Here is a 26,962-nt window from a genome sequence, read left to right on the forward strand (position 1 = left end):
CTTGGTTTGATGTTGTTTTGGTCGACAATGCAAGGATAGGAGAAACAAAGAGCATGGCACATATAACTGCCCCTCCCCATTGACCTTCTCAAATTTGGATCACTTAAGCATTGGATTGTATTCATTCTTCATCTTAACTTTGTTCTGCAGGCTTCCTTCCTAGGTCTAACTTAAGCATTTAAGTTATTCATTTTTTTTTTTAAAGATATTTAGCTATTTAAGTTATTCCTTTTTTGCCTGATGTTGAACGAGATTTCAAATTTGAATTCTAGTACCTATTATACATGGTCCACATGGTGTGAATAGAATTAGCATATATGCAAGTCCTCCTCCTTTTGTGGACCCGTAAAGGATGGAAGCTTGTGGGAGTTGCTGCTATAAAATTTGGAGCCTTACTGCTCAGTCCCCACCCATCTTCTCCAAGAGAAAAGAAGAAGAAAAAATAAATAGAGCCAGTAAGGCTCCCCACCCATCATTCTTTTTTTAGTAACATTAATATTTGCATATGATTGTCCTTACCAAGCAATTCAGAGACATGGAATTGGGGAACACTCAGGCGTCTCCTCCTCCTCCTCGTCGTGGTGCATGTCAGCTACCATTTGCTACTGAGATTCCATGTGGACGTGAAGAACCACCCATAAACTGGCTGGTGAAAACTAATTCATCAAATTTAGTAGATAAGGATGATAAGCAGGATGGGAAACCAGAAAGGCCCTACAACACTTTTCAAAATAAAAAAAAAATGCCCTACGACGAACGTTCAACAGTCGTAAAACATTGTATATGCAGTAGAAGGCAGCCAGGAGGCAGCTGGTGAAGTGATTCATACATAGGACGTCTTATATATCGAGGTCTGCTGTCAACTAATAACATCAATATTATTATTATGTATAATAATTAAGCTCTTTCATTAAAGTTCTATATATGTACTTCCAGAATCCAGAGCTTTGTTATGTCTGTCCCCTAGCAGACCTGGTATGTATTTGTAATTTTAGTGTGTGTGTGTGTGTGTGTATTGAGCTCTTAAGAATAAGAAAAATCGATAACTCATTAGATTTACTGCACATTATTGAAACAAGAAATGAACGTCAACTTTAAAATCTTGCAAGGAGAGAGAATATCGGCTGTTGCATGTGCATTTCAGCTTTTACTCGTGTATTTTAGTTCCTGATCTTGCCCCTACCCAGCTCTCTCCGGTCTCCACCAAGCTTTTTGCCATTTTCAACTCTCTTTTTTTTTTTATGCAAACTAAAGCCAATATTTACGCTAACTATTTTACGCTTGTTCGGAAGTTGGTAAGTTGCACTGGGAATAGAATACAACTCGTTTGATAATTATTTTAAAGCAAGGCTCATTTTGTAATTATCTCGTTTTAGGTTTTAGTTATAAACTTTTACTTTTCGTGCTTAACATATAAAATGTATGTTGATGAAAAAGGGTGGTGAGAGCAGCGGTGGGACGAGATAAAAAAAATGGAATGAATAAAAACAAATTCAAGATTTTGAAAAGAACTTAAAATAGTCTTTTACCTTTTTGTTTCAGTTTTCAATTTCTTCACCTTGTCTTATATCTTTCTTCTAAGTCTACCATCACCATCCTTCTTCAAGTTTGGTGCCTACAACCGAAGATTTGCAGTCTTATAAATATTCTTTTTCATGACAAATTCATCTTTTACCCTTAATTTTTACGAAATTTAAAATTATCCTATATTTCTGCAATTAAAATTTAAAAATTATCCAATACAATCTAATCTTGCGTACCAAAAACGATTATGCGTTTCTTTGACAAAGTCCATTTGACGCCAGGTGAAATCATGATGCTATATTGTGTGGTGGTTTTGATCACTCTCAATTGCCTCGTAATTGAGTGGAGGGCAATAACGTTATGAGATTAGAAGGAATATATGCTGCAAGGAGTTGACGTGAAAAGCAAGAAATTTAGCGAGTGGTGCTAAATCATCAAGAATAAAAGTTGACAAACTGAGACTAATCCCAAAAACACATTTAATTTTCAGATAACAAATCTTCATAATCTAAATCCACCATAATTACCAGGAACAAAACACAAATCACAAGGTGCAACAACCATACGGTACACGACCGAAAATTAACCCCATCATTCGATCTACAACTAAAACGATATGTATACAACAGGCTACAAACAAAGGTGTCATCTAGGTGTATCTAACCAGACTCAAAAACAGAAGGGGGAGGGGGAGGAGGAGGGGAAGGAAGGGAAGCGAGGGTAAGTCCTAACTGGAGGCGGCTTTGCAACTACAATTTTTGAACAATGCCTCATCCGTCTTTAATTTTTGGTAGACCCGATAACATTTCAATCCTTCGTTACAGATTGGTTGACCTCTGATGTACTATCTTTCTGGCTTGGCGAAGGCACAGATCCTCCTATTTTCAACTCCCCACTTTGTTGTTGCTGCTGCTGTTGCTGTGCTGTTGCTGTTGCTGATGCTGCTGCTGCATCTGTTGCTGCTGAAGTTGATGGAGCTGATGCTGCTGAAACTGGTGCTGCTGCTTCTGAGAATGAATCTGGAGCTGTTGAAACTGCTGTGCGGTTAGAAGGGTGTGCATTGCTTGATTGTTTGGATAGAACTGCTGCTGACCCGCCCCGCCAAAAGAAGTGTAGTTCATCATAGGTCCACCATTTGGCATAGCTTGGCCAGTCATAACTTTCAGATGCTGAATTTCTTCTTTCAGTGCATCGTTTAATGCTACAAGACAAATAAAAACAATAATGTTTCGGCAAGTCAATTTCATTCACATAAGGATCAAGAACCAGAAGTTACACGGAATCCGATCAGCAAGAAAACCTAAATTATAGTATTGTTCTGATACTACACAAACAAGATGCTCCAGTCTAATTAGAGCAAAACTTCTACATCGGAATGCTAATTGGCTCTAAGAATGAAACATCCAATACGATGGCCAGTCCACTTCAGGTTAGCCAGCATGTCGTTTATGGCTACTACAACATTGAAAATGGGCATAAATTCATGGAAAACTTTCTTGTCCATATCAATGGGGGAGGCATACCCAGCACCGCTTTGATTAGTCACAGGAAACTAGATCCAATGACTGTACACAGGCTATGAATTAGTAGCAAATAAAGAGACTAAGAACAAAAATCTACTCATTTGATAGACAAGCAGTAGAATGGTCAAGGCAAGTCTACATTTACAGCTCAGTAATAAAAGCCACAAACACATAAACCTCTCCGACTAAACATTCATCATAAAGATGCCAACTCATGCAATATAAATTTAAAAACACTAATTTAATTTAGTACCTTCCGGATAAGTTGAAGAAACAATCAAATCAAATCATAAACTAATTTAGCACATAATTTAGTACCATCTGGATAATTTGAATAAACAATCAAATCATGAACTCATTGCCAAGGAACCAAAGTTCTTTTGCCGAATCTTAAAACGTAGACTACAATAAATTAGGTATTTGGTAAAAGTACATGTAGCAATAAGTCATCATCAACCAAAATCAGAATTAGCAACCAATTTTAATTCTGAGTTAGCAACAGGAAACAATGTCTGCCAACCTAACTTATGGCATCTTGGATTCTAATCTAACAAAAAATCAATTATATGTATGCTAGCATCTACTTATTGGATCGTCCAATATGTACAACATTATTGTGTGTTAGCGTGCTTGTATCATGCTTAATTCTTCCTTTCAGCCAATGACCACAGACAATTTAATAAAATTAAGGTATGTAGCTTTTCTTGTTTCTATACATCAATATTACATGAAAATTAATTCTAATCATGAAAGGAAAAGGGGGCTCACCATCTTGCAAGTGAACCTGTTGCTCCATTGTTTGCAAACGCAGTTTCAGTTCACTGTTCTCAGCAGTCAGACCATTTGTATCTCTCTGCTCATAAAGAAATCCATAAGAATAATCACTTATATCCTCATTATGTAAGCTATATCAAACAGTCATGTGAGTAGTGAAGTGGAAACGAAGGGAATCATAAGCTAAGACATTCATCTAATCAGTCCAATAAAGAGAACCTGGTCTAATAAAGGAATGGGTTAAGCCGATGAAATTTACCTGCAAGAGAGTCAATTGAGCAGACAAGGATGTTGCCTCTGTTTGCAACGTCTGGACTTTCTGTTCAAGCTCAGCAATATATCGCATTTTCCTTTCTTTTGACCTTGCAGCTGACTGCCTATTTGCCCAGATCCTAATGCATGTCAACCAAAGGTAAAATATTAAGCATAATAGTTGAAGCAATGTGCAAAACAAGGAGACAACAAACGCTTTTATTTTCATTTAAGAAGGGAAAATGAAGAAGGGCAAAAACTAGAAAGCACCAAAGCAAATCAGATCCACTTCAAGGATAACATGATGTCACATGGGTATTAATAGAAAAAAAAAAAAAAAAAAAAAAAAAAAAAAGGAAAAGAAATCAAGCCAAGCCCATCCATACCACCCCTCTACACATGATTTCTAGAAAGAACAACTCAAATTGCCCAAAAAATCAGCCTGTATGAAGAGACAGAATCATAAGGGCATGCTTTTAGATGTAAACCAGACAATATGATGAGCTGCAGTCATCAATAATCTTACTCTTGGGTAACATGAGTATAAAAAATGACCATAAAATTTTCATCCAGACAGTTTTCAAAGAAAGTGTAATAGATATTGAATGATACTGCTACACGAACTATGTCCCACAACCACTTGTGAAAATGGTTTAAACAAACATATTTCTATTGAACTCCATTGAAGTATGACCAGTTCGAACAACAATGCATCTCTAGGCCCCAATTAATTTATTGTAGTCCAATTGGGGGAGCAAATGACCGTTATGTAACAAATGAGCAACACAGAATCCTGGCACATTGTAACTTGAAAGCAACTTAACATTTAAAAAAAATAAAAACAAGGTATAAGTCATTTAGTAAGAGAACTTGGAAATGCATTATCCACTACTTCTGGCTTTAAACCAATGTCAAACACCTCATACATCAAATTATATATGAAAACTCATATGCAATAAGAACAAAGTTATTCACCAGTGAGTCAGTGATATACCACAATAACAACGTTGAATGGATTCTTAAAAAGCTAAGAACTTTGACTCTTAAACATTGATAAAACATTGAATGAACTCAAAACAAAGGGCAGACTATTGTCTGGAATTAGAATTACAAATGCTAATACTTTTATAACACCATAATCCTCAAGCCACACAAACATGTGTATGGGCACATGGAGAATAAACACATGTCCTTGCATATGAAACACTACTGCCATCAATAAAGGAAAAGTAGCCTCACCAGCAAACTTTAACAAAAAACAAAGTTTTTTAAGAGACTGACACTTACGTATTTTAAAATAGTAGGATTCTAAAAAATGACTACCAAACCTAGGCTTGAATACATGTTCAAATAACACGTGAAAGCAATAGCAATACAAAGTACTAACAACTCAACTTTGCTACCAAAAAATACTAACAGCTGAATTCCTAGTTAAGAGTAACATGATATATGATTACTCAAGTATTAATACCTCTTTGCACGTTTTGGATCAACCAGGGCGAGCTCTGCAAGCTTAGTAGCTGACAGGGCTTTCTTGGAATCAGCTGCATTGATATCTTCTGAACTGGAAACCAGCATCTCTGGTTTGATGGTTGACGACCCATCCATTGACTGGCTATGTTGGTGCCTAACTCTAGGCCTCTCATTAGAACCGATGGCAATATTCTCTGCAGACGAAGTGGGTGCTCTTGATGATGGTGCTATTGCTGGAGCAGGTGTTGCTGCAGAAGATGATGGCTCCCCGAATTGAAAGGATGATGTAGCAGATGACGAATTGAACTTTTCCATATCAAGGTACATAGAGAACAAGTCTTCCTCCGTGTCATCCGAAAATGAAGGACCATCCGCACCACCCACAACACCAAGGTCACTATCAAAGCTAATATCATCTGGAAGGGTCAAGATTTCCGAATGAGCACGTCTATGGCCCAATTTCCTTGGTGGGTTATCTGGCATTCGGCTAATATCATGGCTAAAGAGACTAGATTCAGCAGACATCCCATGACCAAAATGACCCGAGTCCGCACTAGCACCCGAGGCCAGTGGAGGGAATGGTGATGAAGAGGATGGCTCAGGTTTCACATTGAAAGCAGCTCCGGCCGGCAAGAAACCCGAGTACCTGCCTGATGGGGGTGGGAAACCACCACCATGGGCAGGGGACTTGTCCTTATCCATCTCTATAAGAATCACAAACTAAATTTACCCTTAAAATAACTAAGATACCAAAAATCCCAAGAAATGCCAACTCCTTTACGAGCTGATCAAAATCTAAGCCAAAGTATCCAAATTCAGATCCTCAAATAAGAAAAAGAGCCAATTGAGATATGAAACAACACGAACATACTCCCTCCAATCAAAAAAGTAAAAGTTGCATAAATTACAAACCCCAGGAAATAGAGATCTGACAGCGACAAGTGCAAAATAAATACAAGAGCTTGAGCTTCAAAAGGAAATTAAGCAAACACGTACAAGACCATCAGCACGAAAAAAACCCTAGAAACCATCGCAGAGCAAAGCACAGCAGCTGAACATGGTAAATTTCCGGGAAAATATGGGAAATTTGGTGGGAATTTTCCCGGAAAAATAGTACATGGGACTCGGAATTGTTCTTACAGAGGCAGATCTTCGGATTGGGAGCTGGAAAGCGAGAGAACCAATCACGCAGCTTTTGAAGAAAGCGAAATTCGAATGAGAGCAGTCACATGGCACAGAGAGATAGAGATCTTATGGCTTGTTTAATAATTGTTGAGAATAAGTTTGGAAATGGAAGAAATAGAATAAGACTACCGTTGGAATGTTTATTAAAAAATTTATGAATCCGGGTAAGAATAATATTAATGTGATTATTACGTTGGAAAACGAATGAATAGGTTTGAAATTTTTACTTTAACGATAAAGATAAAATAAAAAGTAAAATAAATAGTATCATGGTTGATTTTTTAATGTAAAAAGTATGATTTTTCGTTAAAGTAAACAGTATCAAAAACTTTTCGTTAAAATTTCCTTATTAATTTACATAAATTGTTTACAAGATGTTCATTAATCACATAAATAGGATATACCTTTTTGACATGTGCTTACGTTTCTACCAATTGATTTTTATATGTTAAATTAAAGTTTATTTATGAATTTTTAACTAAAAATTATGAAATTTAAGTTTTTTATTTAAATATTTTTTGTAAAAAAAAATCAAAAATAAATTGAAAGTCAACCCTGAACCAGGTTTTTCGTGTTCGTTATTTTTTTCCTAAAGTTTTAAATTTTAAAATTATTAAAAACTATAAGGTGTCGAGTTGCTTTAACTTTTTTTTATTATTATTAATGTGTGATTTTGTTTAAAATTAATAAAAAGTTTCAATATTAACAACATATCAATAATATTATGTTAATTATAAAAAACTCAATCATATATTATGATACTTAAATGCATTTATACAAACAAAAATTACAAAATCTATCATTGCAACTGTCACTCTGTTTCTCATAGTTTTTATATTTTAGAATAAGGCAATACAAATCAATGCAGTGTCTGTTTCCTTATTTCACTGCAATGCAGTGTCCATTTTTTTTTTTTTTTTTAATTGAGATGATTCCTCCAGGTAACAGAGGGCAAGAAAGAGTGATAAAATATATATGTCCTAACTATTTATAGGGTTCATATCTCAAAATCAATTCCTTGGGGATCCAACAAACCTCTCCGCCTTCCTTTCTTCCCCCTCAACTCCTCTTTCTCCCTCGCACTGCCACACCTCACTGTTGTTAACAAACCCAAACTTCAATTGCAGGTGATCTGTGCTCTAAGTCTGATTTTTTTTTTTTACTCTCTCCTACTGTGTTAGCTTTTTTATTTGTCCCCTCTTTCTTTTTCTTCTTCATCTTTGAGATTTCTCTCTCAACTAGAACTTTGTTTCTCTCTTTATAATTCTTCCATAGTTATGAAATATATATCTGCAACCAAAAGACATCGATTTGCAGGGTCCCTCTCTTTGTTGTTTTGTTAATATTGGTTGAGATTTTAGGATCGAGGGACCTGCAATTGAGGGATGCAGCGATGCTAAGGCTGTTTTTAGGAAGGGTAAAGTGAGGGACTTGCATGGTGATTGTGGGTTGTGGTGGTGTTGGGGCTGATTTTGAAGTAGGGTTGAATTTGATTTGGAATTTAGCGGGCTGTTGGTTCAAGGTTGAGAGCTTCGAATGAGCGAGAAAGAGGAGAGTTGAAAGGAAGAGAGAGAAAAGCAGAGATTTTGGCCATTGGATTTGTATAAAAGATGAAATCCATCAGTTTGGAAGATCCCCGCAAAATTAATCTAGAGAAGATTTAAACCCTATTTGTAATAGTTAAAAACCTGTATGACATTCATAGATAAAGAAAGAGGGAGAATGATAGAAATGTCAACTTCTAACTCTTTACAATGGCTTAAAGCTTATGTGGCATTCATTATTGACCTATATCTAATCAATAAAAACATATAATTGATTAAGTCCAAAACAAAAATATATCATTGATATATGACTTAATAGTAAAACTTTTATTGACTCTTGGCCAAATTACCTCTATTTAATTATGTTTTTAATTCTTTAACGAATTTATATATTTTTTTTATGCCAAGGAATTTATAATTTGTTGCAAAATATTAAAAATAAACTTTTATATTAGTTTTTGGTCCACGTGGTCCAAATTTAACCACGACGTCAACACAAATATAAGACCTACATTTGCCATCTCATAATTTAACAGTTAGAAAAACAGATCTTTTAACAGAGTGGACTATGTCTAACTATTCACTATATAGACCTAAACATGCACATATTCGCCCGGTCTGCATTAAAGTAGGCCCATATAAATATAAGAGAGTTTTAATGAAAAACCCGCAGTACTGTTCACTTTATCGAAAAACCACATTTTTATATTAAAAAGTCAATCATGGTACTATTCATTTTACTCTTTATATTGTCCTTATCGTTAAAATTCAAAGTTTTCAAGTTTTTTTTTATTAGTTTTCCTTAAATCTAAATCTAAGAAAACAAATGCTTGGGTCGACATATATAAACAAACTTTTATGGGGTCGAAAACCTAAATAATATAAAGATTCAGGCAAGAGAGTAAATAATAAAACTATAGGCGCGTTATAAGATAGACCCAAAAGGCAGAAGGAAAAGTATGCACTGACTCCCGGCATTCAGTCTGCAGCAGTGTTGCTCTCTCCGTTTGCGCTTTCGTCTCCGTTCCTGCCTCTCGATCCCCCTCTCTCTCCTCTTTCCGGTATCTCTCTCTGTCCATCTCTCTCTCTCTCTCTTGTTATTAGGGTTTGATTCGTTTCTCCTTCTCTATCGATAGATCTCTCTTTGTCTGTTTTGCTCTTCGTGCCCTAGTTTTTTTTCTTCAGAGTGGTTTTATTTTTTGTTCTCTCAATTCAGATTTCCTTCCCTCTTACCCACGGTACTGGGTAGGTAACGGATTTGAGCATCGATGATTGTTTGATGGGATTATTATCATAAGTTGATTCTGTTTTTGTCCTTCTTTGGTTTTGCGAGCTAGGGCCTTTCGATTTTTTAATTTGGGATTTCAATTTTATTGCTTTTTCGCATATATGATTATGGTTATGGTTTTTCTAGCGAATTCTGATTATTTTACGATCTGGGTTTAATGATTTTAGATGGGGATAAAGTATAATACGTGTGTAGAGGTTCTTCTTTTAATTGCTATGTGTGTAGGAGCTTTGTTCAGTTAGATATCTAATTGTTGATTATCAGTTAGGGTTTTGAGGAATCAAATATCAATTCTTTGTGGGTTTGAAGAGTTGTGTTTTTTTGTTTTTAATGAAAGAATAAGAATTTACTTTGTTTTGATGCTTCCTGTGTTTGTTGCTTAGTTTGCAGTTATTTTTTCTTTGGTTTTCATCTACTGATTGGGGTTTGTGTTCTAATATGTTGGAAACAGGTATTTTTTTTGCACCTGATGTCTTTTGATCTCAACCTGAAACTTTCATCAGTTATTAGAGCATTTTGTTTTATGAGCCGAGGCCGGCTGTGGAGGTCACGGAGGATATTGTTCCGAGACTGTACCTAGCCCTCCTTTTCCCGGGGGGACAGGGGGGAGTGTTGTTTGATAATAGTCTTTGTTCTGTAATCAAGAGTTCAGCTACTTGGTTCTTTCTGTCAGAGAGTATTGGTAGGAAGAGGGGTTGTAATCAGGTAGTTGAACTCTAGTTTTTAAATTTGTGATGGGGAAAATGTTTAAGGCTCCTGGGTTTCGGTTTAAACCAACCGATGTAGAACTTCTAAAATACTTTTTGAAGCGGAAGTTGATAGGGAAAAGGCTCCATGTTAAAGTCATCTCAGAGGTTGATGTTTACAAGCATGATCCTTGGGATCTTCCAGGTATTGTTCACGTTGCTTTCTCTTCTTTGAATTATTTACCTATCATCTACGTTGTTGTTGAAGTTGTTTTGCTTGTAAAGATTTCCATAGTCCTTCATTCTTTGAATCAAGTGGTTTCTTACTATGTTTTGCTTTTACACTTCAGACAAATCTGGCTGGGATAGTGGAGATCTGAAGTGGTATTTCTTTTGTCCGAGAGAAAAGAAATATGCACGTGGGAATAGAATTCAACGTGCTACTGTAGGTGGTTACTGGAAGACCACTGGAAAGGATAGATCTGTTCTTTGCAGCGGTGCGGTTGTTGGGTGGATAAAAACTTTAATTTTTCATACCGGTCGAGCCCCACATGGAGATCGAACAGATTGGGTTATGCACGAGTACAGGCTTGAAGATCAGGGCCTGGCTGATAGGGGTGTACCTCTGGTAAGTCATTCACTTCCTCTTTCCATTATTTTTAGTTTTACTGCCTCCTCTCTTTTTCTTTACAACAGAATTTTTGTTCCTTGTAAAATGGAACCAAAGATTATTTGTCTGTGTTCTGTTATTGTAGCAACCAAGTGGAATCTATTTCATGTATCAAAAATTGGATTGACCATGTTGATATTTGCATTCCTCCATTCTTTGTTATACTGGCAGGTTATATTGATCGACTTTTTTGGTTCTTTTGATGTTGCAGGACTCATACGTTCTCTGTATGATTTTTCAAAAAGAAGGGCTAGGGCCAAGAAATGGTGCACAATATGGTAAACCTTTTAATGAGGAAGACTGGAGTGATGACGAGGTTGCTGAAGGATCCCAAGATGCAAACACACCTGGCCCATATCTGGGGCTGCCGTGCAGCGAAAATAGTCCAATTGCTACTAATACGCATTCTCTTGAGGATGTTGGCATAGGTCCTCCGTCTGGATCATGCATATCTGATATTTTACCGCAGTCTTGCAAAGTTCTTCAACCGGTTTCCAGTAATTATGTTACAATGGAGAAGTCTCATGCTTCCCATGGTGATGACATCCCGCCAACTTTTGATTACTCCAGAGAAGAAAACACTTTCTTTATGAGTGAGAATGGGAAAAGTATGGTTGAAATCCATTCTGAAGCAGTTCCAAATGAAAGCATGCCCAAGCCAAATCATGTGCTGCCGAGCAACTATAATGGTTTCGCTTGTACTAGTGCATTCTTTTCTGAGAGAATAGGCATTGGTCCATCTGAATCACTCATGTCTGATATTGAGCCACCACATTACAATGTTCTTCAACTGGAAACTGGTAATTATGTTACAACAGAGAAGGCTCATATGTCTGATGGTGATATCCTTTCAATGTTTGATTACTTTACTGAAGAAAGCACTCTCTACATGTATGGAAATGATAAAATTGAGACTGGAGGTTGTTTAGAAACAGTCCTGAATGCAAACATTCCTGAGCCAGGCCAAATGCTTGCGAGCAACTATAATACTTTCATCTCTACTAGTACCCAGCCTTCTGAGGTTATAGGTGTTGGTCCTTCATTTCAATCATGCGGACTTGATGTTTTACCACCTTCTTGGGAGGTTCTCCCGCCGGTCTCCTGTAATTATGTTACAATGGAGAAGACTCCTGCTTCTAATGGTGATGACATCCTGCCAATGTTGGATTGCTTTGTAGAAGAGAGCGCTTTTCATATGAATGAGAATCACAATAATGAGGTGTGTAATTTTTCCACATGTAGTATAAGCAAATATCATTCCTTATTTAGTGGCTAGGTGTTTGGTTCTTCTGTTATGGGTTTTCTTTTATCCCAGTACCATAGTCTGTTATCACTTATTTAGATGTGTTTGCCATTTTCATTTTGTCACTGGGCATATGTTAGTTTTTTTATTTGGTTGTGTGGATCTTGCTACTATTGTTTTTTGTTTATCTGTGAGAAATGTTGGGTGTTCTTATGGTAATCTTATGAAGTGTTGTTCGACTTGGAAGCCTTTTGTTTCCTTTTTCTGTTATTTTTTGTTTGAATTGTGGAATCATTACCAATACATATTTGCAAATGCAGTCAAATAGTTTGTTTCCTTTTTTTTTATCTGATGCTTATTTTATATATGTTTGGTGATCCTCTTTTTGCTACTGTTTTTCCTTCTTTGTTATCCTCTGCTGACTGATTAGGAGCTTCGTTCTTGTCATGTTTTCTTGATCCTTCTTTCTTTGCTTTCCAACGAGTAATGGTATGCTACTGTTTAACTTAGCCAACAATGGTATATATTGGTTTGAAACTCATGCTTCAAAAGACATTTGTACATTGAAACTGCCAATATATACCATTGTTGGCTTACTGTTATATACTTTTAGCCTTTTAAATTTTCTTGCATACATGTGTGGATATCTGTTGCTACAAGCATAAGATTTGTATAAGTAGATTTATACGCGCACATTATCTTGCAAGTGTTGTCTTAACTTTTTTTCATGGGTTTGCTTCTTGCTTGAAGGAACTGGATAATTTCATTGATTTTGGCAACAACGCTCAAGCTATACCTCAGCTGAATACAAGCAATATGTATGAAAATTTAGAAGACTTGGGCAACAACCTAGACGGATACAATTTCTCTGGCGGGCATGATGATTCTGCGAATCATTTTTTGGAGCTAGGTGACCTTGACCAACCAATGAATGGCGATAATTCTGTGTAATTTCCTCCAGTGGAAGGGATCTATGGGCTTGAATTTATCAGAGAAGAGGCAGAGGCTCCAGATCGCATATTTGTGAGTCAAGTGGTTCATTGACTTCCTCCATATTATTATTGTCAACAATGATCAATTGTGCTGTGATCTTCCTTTTTATTTGACTCCATACTATCTATGGAAGTAGGTTGGTAATTTGATAATAACTGTTTGTTGCAAAACTGAGCGCAGTGACGTTTTAAAATTCATACAGCCGACTTCACTTAGTGGGATAAGGGTTGGTTGTTTTATTGTTGCAAAGACAGGAGTGTAAGTTTTATAATTCAGTATTGTGTTATCATTTTCTAATATTTTTCTTTTCACTGAATATTTTCCTTATTAAATGAGATTAAAAGTTCGATGAATTAACAAACATTTGACCAAAATTGATAATCGAAGTAAACAAGAAGATCAAAATTAACAAATTTGTAACCACAATGCCTAAAAGAAACAAAATCCTTTATCCAAGATATGAACCGTACGTTTCGCAATCTTTATGCAAAGGCCCCTCATTTCCAGTAGGTAAGAGTGCTTGGTGTCCAAAGTGCTACATCCTTTTGAACTTACTGCGTTTTAAGTTTAAACTCTCTCTACTTTTAGTGTGGATTATAATAGTGATATCGTTTGTAATAAAAATAAAAGAGCTTTTGATTTAGTAGTCTATTCCAATTATGCGTTTTTACCTATTTTTCCTCATCTCTTATCACCCTCTTATTAGTCATTCTTATGTTCATGTCTTTCATGTCCTCCTCTGCAAACAGTGGCTTTACCTTGACTTCTGTTACAACTGAATTGGGCCAGTTGTGTAGGCAAACGTAGCAAAATTGTAATATAATAGCTGACGTAATAAGTTGCATATTCAATTGGCTCATGAAAAAATGTGTCACTCTAATGAAATAGGCAAATCAAGTAGGCAAAATTGTAATTCATTATCGTCTTTCACAGTTATTTATTTTTATCTTTTATTTTTGTCTTCTTCTCTTGACATCAAATGCTTTATATAATAGATATGTGGGGTCTAATTTTGCTAACACACGTAGAAATAGGCGATGTTGCCTATTTTGGGGGAGTAGGAAGCGTTTACCTACTCAATTGACTACTCCATTGCAGCCGACGTGGCTAATAAAAAAAAATTGGGGCATTTAGATCGAGATCCAAAAAAATCAGCTACTTTTGGATTGAATCCAATTAGATGTTCTTACCAGTTTAGGTTTAATTGATCTCATCTTATTCCCGTTTTGCCCTTTATAGTAAAAATAAATATATATTTAAATTTCCTAATTTATGCATTATTTACTCAAATTTGAATTTCAAAATTTGAATCTTCGAATTCCTAAGTCTAGCCATTATTTAAGGAAAAACAAAAAAAATAATAATATATTAATTACTTAATTAGTCAATTTAAGGATAAATTTGGCAAGAGAATAAAAATAAGTTGATGTGTACAATGAGACATTGGACCTAAGTCAATAATCAAGCAAAATTGGACTATACCACATAAAGGCTCACAAAATTGGACTCACATCAAATTTTCCCAAAAAAATTTAGCTACTCATTTGCTTACTCCATTAGAGATGCTAAAATTATCCGTTGTTCTTGTACCGTACTACTCTCCGAGAGTCATAACTTCCTTCTCCAATTCTGTTAAGTCGTGATATCGATGCGTTCTCTTCAATGTACTACTTCTCTTGAGCGTTTCTAGTGTGTTAACCCTTCCCTTCTCTTTGACGACGTTGTTGAGAAAGAAACAAGACAAGTTCTTAACAAGCTCCCCAAGCAAGCTTCTGATACCGGAACCCATCTCCGATGTCTCGATGTCGGTCATCTCCGGCCTATGTGCTGAATTCTTTGTCTGATCAGTGAAATTCTCCGATGGATTTATAATTCTTCGTCTGTGCCTGCAGGATGCCCCCTCTATTTATGTAAGAAAAGGCATGGCTGGTTAGCATGTGGGAGCTTTCCTCAAATATATGCAATGGAGACCCGTAGGGAATTGGAGCATTATTGTATAGTCTCTCCAATTAGGGTAAGTTCTAAAGTAAGAGTTTTAAGTAAGGCCGTTTATCACCATCCAAGCGATACTTTGGGCAAGAAGAGTTGAAATAAAGGATTTATGACAAATATATGAATCTCTACAATCTCACAATTCTCAAAATACTACATTAATAATTTATTCTTCTCCATAAGGAGATATTTATAAGATTACAAAGGAGCAATACTAGGAAATAAATCAAAACATTCCTTTGTCTACAAGACAAGGAAACCTATTCCAAATCAAATCATATCAAAACTATAATTAAATCATATAAATTCACTAATTAAATCAAATCCTACAATACTTTCCTTTTTATTTTCCAACAAGAAGCCTATAGTCCAATCAATTATAACGCTCTGGTTGGAAAGAGTACTCAGACGTAGAACTCCAACCACCACTAGTGAATTGCTTCGGTGGTTAAGATCTTTTCTTTGATCACCGTGTTCTATATTCAAACCCTCCTCTTTTCCTAGTGAAATTAAATCAGTAATATCGCTTGTATTAAAAAAAATGAAAAAAGAAAAAAAAAAAAAGGCAACTCTCCTTTTTTCCAAACGAGCCCTTAATATATTGTAGTCTTTATAATTTATGTTTTCTAATACAATTATATAACTATTTTTAAATATAAATAGATGTTTATTTATATGTTTTTTTTAACAAACGATATTATTTACACTAAAGGGGTGTGGGAGTGGGCTAAGCCACATAATGGGCTAGCAATAATGTGATTCTAATTTTTACCTTTGGCAAGAATTGAACCTAAGACCTCTCACTAACAAGTGAAGAGGAATCATTAGACCATAGTACTAAGTGGCGACATTTATATATATGTCACATAATAAATTATTTTATAAAAAAATTGAATCAAAATAACAAAAACCCTAAGCCCCTTTATTTAGAAAATATTACGTTCACCAATTGTGGCAGTGTAGTTTTGGCTGTAAGTTGTAGTTTTTTGTTTTTTGCATATGATGCTTTAGTGTAGCAGTGAAAATCACTTATGTCTATGTACTTTAATGTGTGTTCATTCTCACCCAAATAATTCTCCTCCGTCATAACAACTATCTAATTCACTAACACTATCACTCTACTTGAAAAGGAAACAAAAACAACTCACCTGTTTTTTTCCTTTTTTTGTTTGTTGTGACACCCAAAACAAAGTTGCATTGCCAAAATTGGTGAATTTCCTTAATATGGTAAATGCATTGGAGATTTTATTTTATTTTATTTTTTTGGTGAATTTCCTTATCATCCTTAACAAGTTCCTTCCATATCAATTTTTTTTTTCTTTAAAAGAATTTCATACTGAATATCTAGTCAAATTACAAGAAAACGACAATTATGGTAAATGCAAAAACCATTTCATCCCTATCTCTTCCTTTAATGCGTTTGTACTAATATGGAATAAAACCCCCACACAAGGAATTTACTCCCTCCATTTACCATATTTGTTTGGATACACTGAACCAGAATAATTAGAAAGCCTGTAACTTCTCTAAATTCACCATGACACGTATGAACGACTACATTCAGGTGCTTTTCTCGATGACTAAGGTACACCAACTTTGGTGTTTGTTTTCTTATTATAACATGGATTTTTTTTGTTTTGGTCCATATATGTTTTAGGTTTTTTCTATGCCCATTTTATCCCTACATTGCCATAATTGGTAAATTTCCTTAATATAGTAAATGCGTGGGAGATTTTTTTTTTTTTTTTTTTTTTGGGTGAATTTCCTTATCATTCATTTCTTTAACAAGTCCCTTCCAGATCAGATTTTTTTTGTCTTTAAAAAGAATTTCATACTGAATATTTAGTCAAATTGCAAGAAAATGACAATTATGGTAAATGCAAAAATAAATGGGAAGTGTATTGGCACTTCAAAAATCTCATTCTACACTATTCGTAAGTGTATTTTTCTTTCTAAATATAGAAAGTTTGGAGTGTAGAATGAGTTTTTTGGAGTGTCAATAACAATTCCCAAATAAACAAATATAATTCCTTTTTTTCCCATTTCATCCCTATCTCTTCCTTTAATGTGTTTGTACTAATATGGAATAAAACCCACACAAGAATTTACACCCTCCATTTATCATATATTTGTTTGGATACACTGAACCAGAATAATTAGAAAGTTTGTAACTTCTCTAAATTCACTATATAAAACAAAACAAAAGCCCCATCCATATATCACTGACTAGACAAACAAGCGAGAAAGGACTCCCCATGAAACAAATAGCTATGGACTTCCACCTACCATCTCTTGTACCTTTTGTGGTAGCATCATTAGCCTTTTCATTGTTCCTCTACTCTATATTTTTTAAGTCAAGAAAAGCAGTCAGAAAACTACCACCGCAAGCCGGAGGTGCGTGGCCGATAATCGGTCACCTACCCTTGTTAGTACGTTCGTCTGAGCCACTACATGTGGTGATAGCTCAATTGGCGGACACATACGGACCGATCTTCACTTTCATGTTCGGAGTGAAGAGAACCCTAGTTTTGAGCAGCTCGGAAATGGCGAAAGAATGCCTAAAGACCTACGACAAAGTGTTTGCTAGCCGTGTAAGCTCTTTAGCCTCAGAAATCTTGGGCTACAACTATGCCTTCTTTCCTTTCAGCTCTTACGGCTACTACTTTAGTCATGTACAGAAGATGGTCATGGCGGAGGTCTTATCCCCCCACCGCGTCGAGATGCTCAAACACTTTAGAGAATCTGAAGTGAGTGCATCGATGAAAGAAATATACGATCGGTGGACGAAGAACAACAAGAGTAGTGGTTCCGATAAGGTGGTGGTACTGATGAAAGACTGGTTTGCGGACATAAACCAGAACGTGGTCTTTAGAATGATTATCGGGAAACGAATTTCAGAAGCTACAAATTACACCCATGGAGACTTGATAGGGAGAAAAGTATTCAAGGATTGGCTTCGACTGAATGCTACTTTTGTACTGTCGGATGCGCTTCCGTTCTTGAGGTGGTTGGATTTGGGTGGCCATGAGAAGACCATGAGGAAGGTAGCAAAGGCGGTAGATCAAGTGCTTCAAGGATGGTTAGAAGAGCATAAGCAGAAGAAAAAGAGGACTGTTTCTGGTGGAGTGAAAGGTGATGAGGAGGAGCGTGACTTCATGGATTTGATGCTTTCAGTTCTTGATGATTTGAAAGTTACTAACTCTTTTGAAGCTGACATTATCAACAAAGCTACCTCACTGGTACGTTTGTGCGGTTTAGCATTTAATTGTTTAAATTTTCACATTCATCTTTATTTATGACCATCAGATTGAATAAATGAGTAATGTTATGGAGATATATTTATAACACATTAGTGTTTATATCATCTTAATATCCTTATGTGTCAACTAATGCATGCAACCAATATCTAATGAGATAAACTTATTAATTGACGTAACATGTATGCATCATTTACAACATCAAAATGTATACAAATGTATTACAAAAAAGTAGTCTCCTCAGCATTTTCCTTATTGAATGCATCTAATAATTCTATCGCCCTTCATCTATAAGCATAGGGTTTCATTTATTAGAAAGTGTGTCAGCAAGTGTGTAAATTTTGTTTGTACAAATACTATTGTTACTTCTCTTGCAGAGTCTTCTTCTAGCAGGTGTAGATGTGACGACAGGGACATTAACATGGGCACTGTCTCTACTTCTCAACAGCCCTAAAACTCTAAAAAAGGTCCGGGAAGAGATAGACCAAAATATTGGCAGAGAGAGGGCAGTAAAAGAATCAGACGTCGACAACTTGGTCTATCTCCAAGCCGTTATCAAAGAAACGCTCCGTTTATACCCTCCCGGACCAACCTTATTGCCCCATGCATCCAATGAAGATTGCGTTCTAGCCGGCTACCATATCCCAGCAAACACTCGCGTCCTCGTCAACGTATGGAAGATTCATCGAGACCCGAAGGTCTGGCCCGATCCAAATGAGTTTCAACCTGAACGATTCTTCACAACACACAGCGACATTGATGTTAAAGGTCAGGATTTTGAGTTGATACCGTTTGGCAGTGGAAGAAGAATGTGCGCCGGAATAGCACTTGCCCTCAGGATTATGCCATTGACACTCGCTTCTTTGCTTCATGGATTTGAAATCGCAACTCCGACGGGTGAGCCAGTTGACATGCATGAGTCGATGGAATTTACCAACCATAGAACCTCCCAACTTGAAGTCCTTCTTACTCCGCGCCTTCCTGCTCAAGTATATGAAGAGTACGGTAAATAAGGTAAATCTGCTTTGCTGGTATTTAGGGACCAGGTTACATGCAGTGATGGTTAGAGTATTCATAAACTCACGGGGAGGGCATCACTACATTTTGCATTAATTTGGTCACCTCTGGAATTATGTTACTAAATCATGTTTAAGTATTTGTTTTAAGGGGCTTCTAGATCTTAATAAATAAAAAAACCTTGTGCTACTGTTAGATCTAATTCAAGTGCTTTTCTTGATGACTAAGGTGCACAAACTTTGGTTTTTGTTTTCTTATTATAACATGGATTTTTTGTTTTTATTTTTTTGGTCCATATATGTTTTGGTTTTTTTCTATGCCCATTTTATCCCTACATTGCCATAATTGGTAAATTTCCTTAATATAGTAAATGCGTTGGAGATTTTTTTTTATTATTTTTATTTTTGGTGAATTTCCTTATCATTCATTTCTTTAACAAGTTCCTTCCAGATCAGATTTTTTTTTTCTTTAAAAAGAATTTCATACTGGATATCTAGTCAAATTGCAAGAAAATGACAATTATGGCAAATGCAAAAATAAACCGGAAGTGTTATTGGCACTCCAAAAATCTCATTCTACACTCTTCGCAAGTGTATTTTTCTTTTCAAATATAAAAAGTTTAGAGTGTGGAATGAGTTTTTTGGAGTGCTAATAACAATTCTCAAATAAACAAATATAATTCCTTTTTTCCCATTTCATCCCTATCTCTTCCTTTAATGTGTTTGTACTAATATGGAATAAAACCCACACAAGGAATTTACACCCTCCATTTACCATATTTGTTTGGATACACTGAACCAGAATAATTAGAAAGTCTGTAACTTCTCTAAATTCACTATATAAAACAAAACAAAACCCCCATCCATATATCAATGACTAGACAAACGAGCTAGAAAGGACTCTTCATTAAACAAATAGCTATGGACTTCCACCGACCATCTCTTGTTCCTTTTGTGGTAGCATCATTGGCCTTTTCATTGTTCCTCTACTCTATATTTTTTAAGTCAAGAAGAGCAGTCAGAAAACTACCACCACAAGCCGGAGGTGCATGGCGGATAATCGGTCACATAGCCTTATTATTACGTTCATCTGAATCACTACATTTGGTGTTAGCTCAATTGGTGGACACGAATGGACCGATCTTCACTTTTATGCTCGGAGTGAAGAGAACCCTAGTTTTGAGCAGCTCAGAAATGGCGAAGGAGTGCTTAAAGAGCTACGACAAAGTGTTTGCTAGCCGTGTAAGCTCTTTAGCCTCAGAAATTTTGGGCTATAACTATGCCTACTTTCCTTTCAGCTCTTAGGCTACTACTTTAGTCATGTACAAAAGATGGTCATGGCTGAGCTCTTATCGCCCCACTGCGTCGAGATGCTCAAACACTTCAGAGAATCTGAAGTGAGTGCATCGATGAAAGAAATATACAACCGGTGGACGAAGAACAAGAAGAGTGGTGGTTCTGGTAACGTGGTGGTAGAGATGAAAGACTGGCTTGCGGACATAAACGAGAACGTGATATTTAGAACGATTTTCGGGAAACGAATTTCAGAAGCTGCAAATTACACCCACGGAGACTTGATAGGGAGAAAGGTATTCAAAGATTGGCTTCGAACGAATGAGACTTTTGTGGTATCGGACGCGCTTCCGTTCTTGAGATGGTTGGATTTCGGTGGCCATGAGAAGACCATGAGGAAGGTAGCAAAGGAGGTAGATCAAGTGGTTCAATGATGGTTAGAAGAGCATAAGCAGAAGAAAAAGAGGAATATTTCTGGTGGAGTGAAAGGTAATGAGGGGGAGCGTGACTTCATCGATTTGATGCTTTCAGTTCTTGATGATGCTAAAGTTACCAATTCTTATGAAGCTGACATTATCAACAAAGCTACCTCACTGGTACGTATGCGCAATTTAGCATTAATTGTTTAAATTTTCATTTTTGTTTTCTCCCACTACACACCGAATCTATATTTCTGACCATCAGATTGAATAAATCAAATAGATATGACTAAAGAATAGTTTTGAATTGAATGGTGTTATGAAGAGAAGAATGGTGTGCGGTTATTATTTCTTGTTTGTTAATGGGGTCGGATTTTAGTCAAAGTTTGTTTGATTTAGTTTATTTATACAAGTTAGTTTCATATGAAACAATTAGTTTAGACAATAAGAAATTAACTTTTAACTATAATACTTTATACAGTATATAGCTTTATGAGAGAATACCCTTTAAAGATGGCCACGTCAATTAATAAAGTTATATACTGTATAAATTCATTAATTAACGTGACATGTACACAGTACACGTCATTAATCCAACAAATTCTATTTCCTTTTATTGATAAGTACACAGGATTCATTTGTTAGAAAGTGCCTTAGCAAGGTGTAGATGTGATGACAGTGGCATTATCATAGAAACTCCAAGCCCTAAAACCCTAAAAAGGTCCAGGAAGAGATAGACCAAAATATTAGCACAGAGAGGGCAGTAAAAGAATTAGTCGTCGTCAACCTGGTCTATCTCTAAGCCGTTATCAAAGAAACTCTCCGTTTATACCCTTCCGGACCAACCTTATTGCCCTATGCATCGACAGAAGATTGCTTCATAGCCGGCTACCATATCCCAGCAAAGACTCGCGTTCTCGTCAACGTTTGGAAGATTCATCGAGACCCAAATGTCTGGCCCGATCCCAATGAGTTTCGACCGGAATGATTTTTCACAACACACAGCGACATGGATGTTAAAGGTCAGAATTTTGAACTGATACCATTTGGCAGTGGAAGAAGAATGTGTGCCGGAATAGCGCTTGCCCTCAGGATTATGGCATTGATCCTCGCTTCTTTGCTTCATGGATTTGAAATTGCAACTCAGATGGGTTAGCCAGTTGACATGCGTGAGTCGATGGAACTTACCAACCATAGAACGTCCCAACTTGAAGTCCTTCTCACTCCGCGCCTTCCTGCTCAGTGCTATGAAGAGTATGGTAAATAAGGCAACTTTGCTATTATTTAGGATAGATTTTTCAATGTGACCGGGAGTGGTATAGCCCATGTCACTATACAAATGGTTGGATATGTATGTTAAAAATTTTATAACTTAAAAAATACAAATTCCCACCACTTATATAAAAACACGTGACATACTACCTGTGTTCTAGTCACAAGAAAAAATTTCTCATTATTTAGGGCACAGGTTAATTACATGCAAGTGATGATTTGAGTTTTCGTAAACTCGTGGGAGGCATCACTAGGTTTTGCACTAATTTGGTTACCTCTCTTAAGATTTAGTATTATGTTACTAAATCATGTTTAAGTTTTTGTTTGAAGGGGCTTCTAGATCTTAATAAATAAATAAACCTTATGCTGCTATTAGAAAATTTTGTTTTTATAAATAAAAAGACCTTGTGCTGCTATTTAAAAAAAACCATGCATCCTCTCGATCTAAGGCGATCGTGAACTACACTTGTGCTCGTCCTGCGCCCAGACCATTACAGTAATAGACATCGGTGCAATCACAGTATAATGAGTAGATATGATATAAAGATGTCATGCCACATGATTATGCTCACAATTAACATAATAAACATAAAGTGTATGAAAAGTCTAGTTGTAAGCAAAACATGGCATGTCACAACAGTTATGCAAAAATAGTTATCGAGGAAAACCATATATATAATATTTGTAAAGCAAAAACACCCACTCACTGATATGTCACAAGGCGTAACTACCTGCTTATTCTGCACGCGGTACTCCTTTAGGTATTATTCTCTTATTTGAGAAATTACTACATTAATCATTAAAACTAATAATAATTAAAGTAATAAGCCTAATTTCCTCTTAGTTTGCCCAAGAGCGAGATTTAAAATGATTGAAAATTGGTTTGAAGTAGCTCACGCACTTGCCACAGCCGCCATGCGTCGAATTTGAGTTTGACTGAGTTGTAGTCGCCGTTAAAATTGACAGAATATACCTCATGTTATTAGTTATATTCTAACGGTATGAGAATATGTCGTCAGAGTTGACAGAATGTTCTCTTTTCTTCTTCGGTCTTCTCACTGTCTGTCAGCCGTAGTTTTGCCAAAAACTGGATTTTTCGCTGGAAGATTTCAAACAATTAATACAGAGCCGTTCACAACCAATTTTCTCACAAAGGAATCCAATATTGCTCAGAGTTCATAAAGTCTCTAGAAACTACATATCATCGACTCATATTTCAGTTAACTGTAAAATCAAAATGTGATATCAACGATCCAAACCGTTTATTTTCCGTATCAGCTAAAATATCATGTTTTCAAAAAAGAAATCTGAAAAACGAAATCCGGCAAGAAGAATGGACATAAACAACAATTGACCGTTAAATATAAACCTAGATTTATGGATTATGGTGTTGAATTATGGAGTTGACGTCTTCACGAAATTTGTAAAGTTTGTCACTACGAGTAATTGTATTTTTCTTTTTACATTTTTTTACACTTCTACATTAATTATTATGAATTTTTATTTATTTGCACTCAAACAAAAATTACTATTCATGAGGTTTGGATCGTTTTTAAAATCTAAATGACGATGTAACTATCGGCTAAGCGTAGAGGATGCAATCAAAAGCATTTGCACATTCTTTCACATTTTTCACACTTGAACATTAATTATTATGAATTTTTATTTATTTGAACTCCCCTAAAATACTATTCATGAGGGTTTGTAGGGTTTTAAAAATTCAAACAATGACGTACCCATCATCGAGTGTAGATGTAATCGCGAGCATTTGTATATTTTTTTTCTTCACATTTTTCACTCTTGTAAATCAATTATTATGAATTTTTAATGTGCTTTGGTATTTCTTACGTGCTTTGAAAATAATGTGACTATTGTAGTATGATTTTTTAGTTTAAAATTATTAAACTAATTGTTTCTTAATGGGTTGAAACAGGTTACTCGCAAGTAAACTTGTTAAGAACTCTGTTATTAACGTGTAATCCGATTGTGACTCGATTAGTTGACGTGTTGATTCAAACCTTGTTATATTCATGTCATTTAGATCGAGTTAACAAGTCATGTAAGAAAGTGAACGATTTAGTGGAATGAGGGAGAGAGGGAGTGAGGCGTGAGAGAGAGATGTGTTAGAGCATCTGGAAAGGGGATGTTAAAATCCTACATGGAATGCCACTATGAAAAGTTGACATTAAAAGTCTCTCCAACCGAAGTGTTATTTGCTTACTGGGTTTGAAGACTTTGTGATTTGGCATCAAACTTGACATCCATGTTAAATTTATTTTAATTCAATTTACTAGTGGGTTCCTTATTCTAGTAACATTTCAACCAAGAAAAATTTTGTTTCAATATTTTTTTAATAGTTGAAAAAACCATATAAAGCTCTATTTAAATAATAAAATAACATTTGATAATTCAGTTGGAGAAGTACAAAATTTGACATAAGACTTTAGATTGCCACATTAACCATCAATTGTAATTTGACACTTTAATTTGACATTTCCTTTGGAGATGACCTTAGAGCACTTCCAGTGTAGTAAGCCTCCCCCCAGGCTATAAGCAACTCAATCCCCTTAGTGAATAGTAGTTGCATGTAATGAACAGTAATTGTACAAGTGCATCTCCTCCCCTAAACTGAATAATTCAAACAATTCATATTAAAAAATATATATATATATATATATTTTATAAAATGATAAAAAATAATTTAATTTTAATTTCGGATAATAATAAAAGATTGGTTGAAAGTATTTGAAAATATTAAAATGTGGTGTAATGTGGAAGATTTATAGGAAAATAATATTTTTTTTTTCAAAATTTTACTGTATTTTAAAGTAGTTATTGTATTTTTTATTAATTTTTGCTAACGTCACTATGATGTCAGCATTGCATTACATTAACAACTTAACAAGGCCCTGGGCCTGTCGATTTCTCCCTAGGAGAGAAATTGGGCTCCCTCGGAGCCTAGAACCCACGGTGGAACTCTTCTTAGACCATCTCCAACTGAAGGGTCCAGAGGGCTAGAGAGCCAAAAATAATTCGAAAATTGTCTCCAACTGAGACCAGGCCAAAGGGCTCGTGGGCCCCACTAGACAAAAAAGGGCCAAAGAGCCAACCGACCAGCCATCTTTAGCCAGCCTGCTGGACCGCTGCTAGCCCACTTCGTTGTTGTTTTTTTTTTTTTTTTTTTTAATTTCTAATTTTTTCCTACACCATTTCTCACATATTTTTCATCATTTCATATTATCTTGCCTCATTTTATTTTAATTTTTCACATTCCATACTATAGCCCTTTGGTCCTCGGTTAGAGAAGGTTTTTTTGTGACAGGGCTAAAATGAGCCCTATGACCCTTGGTTGGAGATGGTAAGAAATACGGTCATGCACTGTTCATTAAAATATTAATTTCTTGAAGGGTTAGAGTGCTAAAACGAGCCATCTGGCCCTCATTCGGTTGGAGATGATCTTAGTGGGGTGTTATGACTTCTAAAGGGTGTTGTAGAAATGATGATTTCTGAGTGGATTATTAAAACCCATCAGAAATATTAAATTTAATGTCCACCTGCACACTAAACCGTTTTAAATGGGAGTCTCTCTCTTCCTATCATCACTTTTTTACCTTCTCTTCTCTCATATTTTTCTTTTTATCTTTACTTCTATAAAAAAAATTCAAAATAAAAGTTTAACGTGACTTAATCGTAACTAGTTAAATAAATAAAGAGAGAGAGAGAGAGATTAAGGGCGCGTTTACTAATCCGTAATCAAATTGAAAGGAATTGAATTGAAGAGGAATACAAATAAGGTGGAATCCAAAACAAATTCCTTTCGAAGTTGTTTACTAAAACTGTCTGGAATCCGAGTAGAAATAACATTGATCTATATAAACTATTTACTAATTCACATGAATTGGAATGAAAACTATTGTGATTACTAAAATACCCCTAGTTTAATTAATCTATTTTATATGCTAATTATTTTTTGTAAATCTTTTATCCTTTGTTCTTTTTTTTTTTTAATTTTTTTTTTATAGAAGAGAGAACAATTATTATTTTTTATTTTTTAGTTAAACATTTATTATTTTATTTTTGAATTTTTTAGGGAATTCTCATGCTTATCTACTAACCCAGAACCCATTGTCCTCATCTAAATTGGCATTCTCTAGAACCCACGGCTCATAGCCTCACACCGTTCCGACCGTTTCTTCTTCCACGACGTGTGGGCGTCGAAGCCTGCGCCTTTCACATGTCCAAGATGTACAACGATTGTTCTGCATGAAGCCTCTTTAAGGCTGATTCAAGTTCCCAAGGCAGCACAACAAACAAAGCGACTCTCACCACAGACCAAGGCAGTGGTGTACACTGCACGAGGTCAGATTTCAAATTTGAATGTGTGGCAGGTATTTTCGTAAAGCGTTCGTTATAATTCCGAATAAAGTTCAATATGTGATCACGTATTCTTAAAATTGAGTACTTCTAAAAAATAATCAGATACGATCGAAAAGTGAAAAGAAATTTGAGATTCACGTAAAAGATTCACATGACTACTCAAAGCATTTTGATAATTTCA

The 26,962-nt window shown here is 35.7% G+C and overlaps 3 protein-coding genes and 1 pseudogene across 4 annotated transcripts; 3 read left to right on the plus strand and 1 right to left on the minus strand.

Annotated features, from left to right (window-relative positions):
• Positions 1-1,986: 1,986 nt before the first annotated feature.
• Positions 1,987-6,654, minus strand: LOC125475249 (probable transcription factor PosF21). Of its 2 annotated transcripts, XM_048579836.1 has the most exons (5): positions 5,545-6,654; positions 4,081-4,213; positions 3,816-3,900; positions 2,435-2,725; positions 1,987-2,402 (listed from the first exon to the last, which is right to left on the minus strand). In XM_048579836.1, the coding sequence occupies exons 1-5, from the start codon at positions 6,246-6,248 to the stop codon at positions 2,332-2,334; spliced, it is 1,284 nt and encodes a 427-aa protein (XP_048435793.1). In that variant the 5' UTR covers positions 6,249-6,654; the 3' UTR covers positions 1,987-2,331. The 2 variants fall into 2 exon arrangements, with proteins under 2 accessions (XP_048435793.1, XP_048435791.1); XM_048579834.1 differs by having other exon boundaries at positions 1,987-2,725.
• A 2,547-nt stretch (positions 6,655-9,201) lies between these two features.
• Positions 9,202-13,454, plus strand: LOC103933235 (NAC domain-containing protein 82). Its single transcript, XM_048579837.1, has 5 exons — positions 9,202-9,336; positions 10,015-10,454; positions 10,600-10,877; positions 11,131-12,138; positions 12,913-13,454. The coding sequence occupies exons 2-5, from the start codon at positions 10,298-10,300 to the stop codon at positions 13,111-13,113; spliced, it is 1,644 nt and encodes a 547-aa protein (XP_048435794.1). The 5' UTR covers positions 9,202-9,336; positions 10,015-10,297; the 3' UTR covers positions 13,114-13,454.
• A 3,948-nt stretch (positions 13,455-17,402) lies between these two features.
• Positions 17,403-19,706, plus strand: LOC103933234 (cytochrome P450 CYP82D47-like). Its single transcript, XM_048580049.1, has 2 exons — positions 17,403-18,386; positions 18,782-19,706. The coding sequence occupies exons 1-2, from the start codon at positions 17,403-17,405 to the stop codon at positions 19,415-19,417; spliced, it is 1,620 nt and encodes a 539-aa protein (XP_048436006.1). The 3' UTR covers positions 19,418-19,706.
• A 635-nt stretch (positions 19,707-20,341) lies between these two features.
• LOC103933240 lies at positions 20,342-22,266 on the plus strand (annotated as a pseudogene).
• Positions 22,267-26,962: the final 4,696 nt, after the last annotated feature.

This window comes from the organism of the source record quoted next, unplaced genomic scaffold (genome assembly GCF_019419815.1).
Source record: "Pyrus x bretschneideri cultivar Hongxiangsu unplaced genomic scaffold, Pyrus_bretschneideri_v1 Contig14, whole genome shotgun sequence".
NCBI classification, from domain to species: Eukaryota; Viridiplantae; Streptophyta; class Magnoliopsida; order Rosales; family Rosaceae; genus Pyrus; species Pyrus x bretschneideri.